This window comes from Mandrillus leucophaeus, unplaced genomic scaffold, assembly GCF_000951045.1.
Source record: "Mandrillus leucophaeus isolate KB7577 unplaced genomic scaffold, Mleu.le_1.0 Scaffold1039, whole genome shotgun sequence".
Lineage (NCBI taxonomy): Eukaryota > Metazoa > Chordata > Mammalia > Primates > Cercopithecidae > Mandrillus > Mandrillus leucophaeus.
In genome coordinates, this window is record NW_012098532.1 from 240,440 (window position 1) to 242,083 (window position 1,644).

General features: G+C 49.9%; 2 protein-coding genes across 3 annotated transcripts in view; one reads left to right on the forward strand and one right to left on the reverse strand.

The window, feature by feature from the left end:
• PIN4 (peptidylprolyl cis/trans isomerase, NIMA-interacting 4) overlaps window positions 1–1,644 on the reverse strand; it is a 107,642-nt gene that overhangs the window by 24,775 nt on the left and 81,223 nt on the right. The window lies entirely within an intron of this gene.
• ERCC6L (excision repair cross-complementation group 6-like) overlaps window positions 78–1,644 on the forward strand; it is a 62,818-nt gene continuing 61,251 nt past the window's right edge. Inside the window, exons 1-2 of one of the 2 annotated variants that reach the window (XM_011979248.1) lie at window positions 78–192; window positions 1,084–1,201. Coding sequence is in view for 1 of the 2 variants with exons in the window: in XM_011979239.1 (XP_011834629.1) it covers window positions 125–192 (68 nt within the window). In the remaining variant the exon portion in view is untranslated. The remainder of the gene's footprint in view (window positions 193–1,083; window positions 1,202–1,644) is intronic. The other variant, XM_011979239.1, reaches the window with a different exon arrangement.

Genomic DNA, 1,644 nt, shown 5'->3' on the forward strand with positions numbered 1-1,644 from the left:
GGCCGCGAGGCCGACGGTTGGCTGTGTCCCTCGCCACAGGCGCACAGAGCATGCGCGGGGCGGGAGTGCGCGAAATTCAAGCTCCAAGCTCCCGCCGGGGTAACTGGAACCCAGTCCGAGGGTCATGGAGGCGTCCCGTAGGTTTCCGGAAGCCGAGGCCTTGAGCCCAGAGCAGGCTGCTCATTACCTAAGGTATGTCTGGGCCGCTGGGCGGGTCTAGCTAACCGACCTGGCCCAGGGTGGAGGTGGGGGTGGCCCTCAGATCCCCCTGGTGACCCGAACTGTTGAGGCGCAGCCTTTTGAGGCGCGCTCTCGCACTCTTCTCGCAGTAGGGTGTGGGAGTCAGCTCTGGATGTTTGACCAGATTTCTAAAACCTCAGGAGACCCCGATGCCTCTTCTTTTGGGCAGATGACCCTGCAGTATGAGCTCCGTAAGAGCCAGAACCTTAATTGATCAAGCCCTTATTGTTTCTTTTCAGCTTATCAAGCCCCAAGCCTAGGGGATACAGAGAGGAGTAAAACAAGGTCCCCGCCCCCAAGTTGTTTGTAATCTAGTAGTGGAAACGGATCTGTAAAGCAATAATTACTAGGTTTGATAAGTGCTGTAAGAGGTATAATGTATGTGCAGGGCATAGTGTTGGCATAAAAGAGGGGATGGCCAACTACAAGGGTGGTCAGCTAAGGGATGGCATGGCAAGAGGAGACATTTGAGCTAGGCGTTGAAAAATAAGTTAGCATTCACCAGTTGGCTAAGGGTGGGGGGCGTGGTAATGTTGGGATGAGCATTTAAATTTTTTCTTAAATTGTGGTAAAGTACGCATAACATAAAATTTATCTTTTTGTGCAGAAACTGGATTTTATGAAAAATAAAGTTTATCATCTTAACCATTTTTAAATGTACAGTTCAGTAGTGTTGACTACATTCATATTGTTGTGCAACCGTCTGTCATCTCCAGAACTTTTCTCATGTGGCAAAACTGAAACTACTCCCATTAAACAACTCCCCATTTCCCCCTCCCTTCAGCCCCTAGCAACCATTATTCTGTCTCTGTGGATTTTACTGCTTTAATTTTTTTTAGACAGGGTCTTGCTCTGTCGCCTAGACTGGAATTCTGTGGCCTGATCATAGTTCACTGCAGCCTGGAACTCCTGGGCTCAAGCAGTCCTTCTGCCCCAGCCTCCCTAGTAGCTGGGACTTCAGGTGGGTGCCACCATGCCCAGTCCATTTATTATCTTATTATTGTTGTTTTATATGTTTTTTTAGAGACAGGATCTGGCTCTGTCACCCAGGCTGGAGTGCAGTGGCTCGATCTCTAACTCAGTTCACTGCAACTTCCATCCCCCAGAGCTCAAGCGATCCTCCTACCTCAGCATCTCTAGTAGCTGGGACCACAGGTGCACACCACCACACCCAGCTATTTTATTTTATTTTTTTTGAGACAGAGTCTCGCTCTGTCACCCAGGCTGGAGTGCAGTGGCACGATCTCAGCTCACTGCAAGCTCTGCCTCCCGGGTTCACACCATTCTCCTGCCTCAGCTTCCCGAGTAGCAGATACTACAGGTGCCCGCCACCACGCCCAGCTAATTTTTTGTATTTTTAGTAGAGATGGGGTTTCACCGTGTTAGCCAGGATGGTCTCGATCT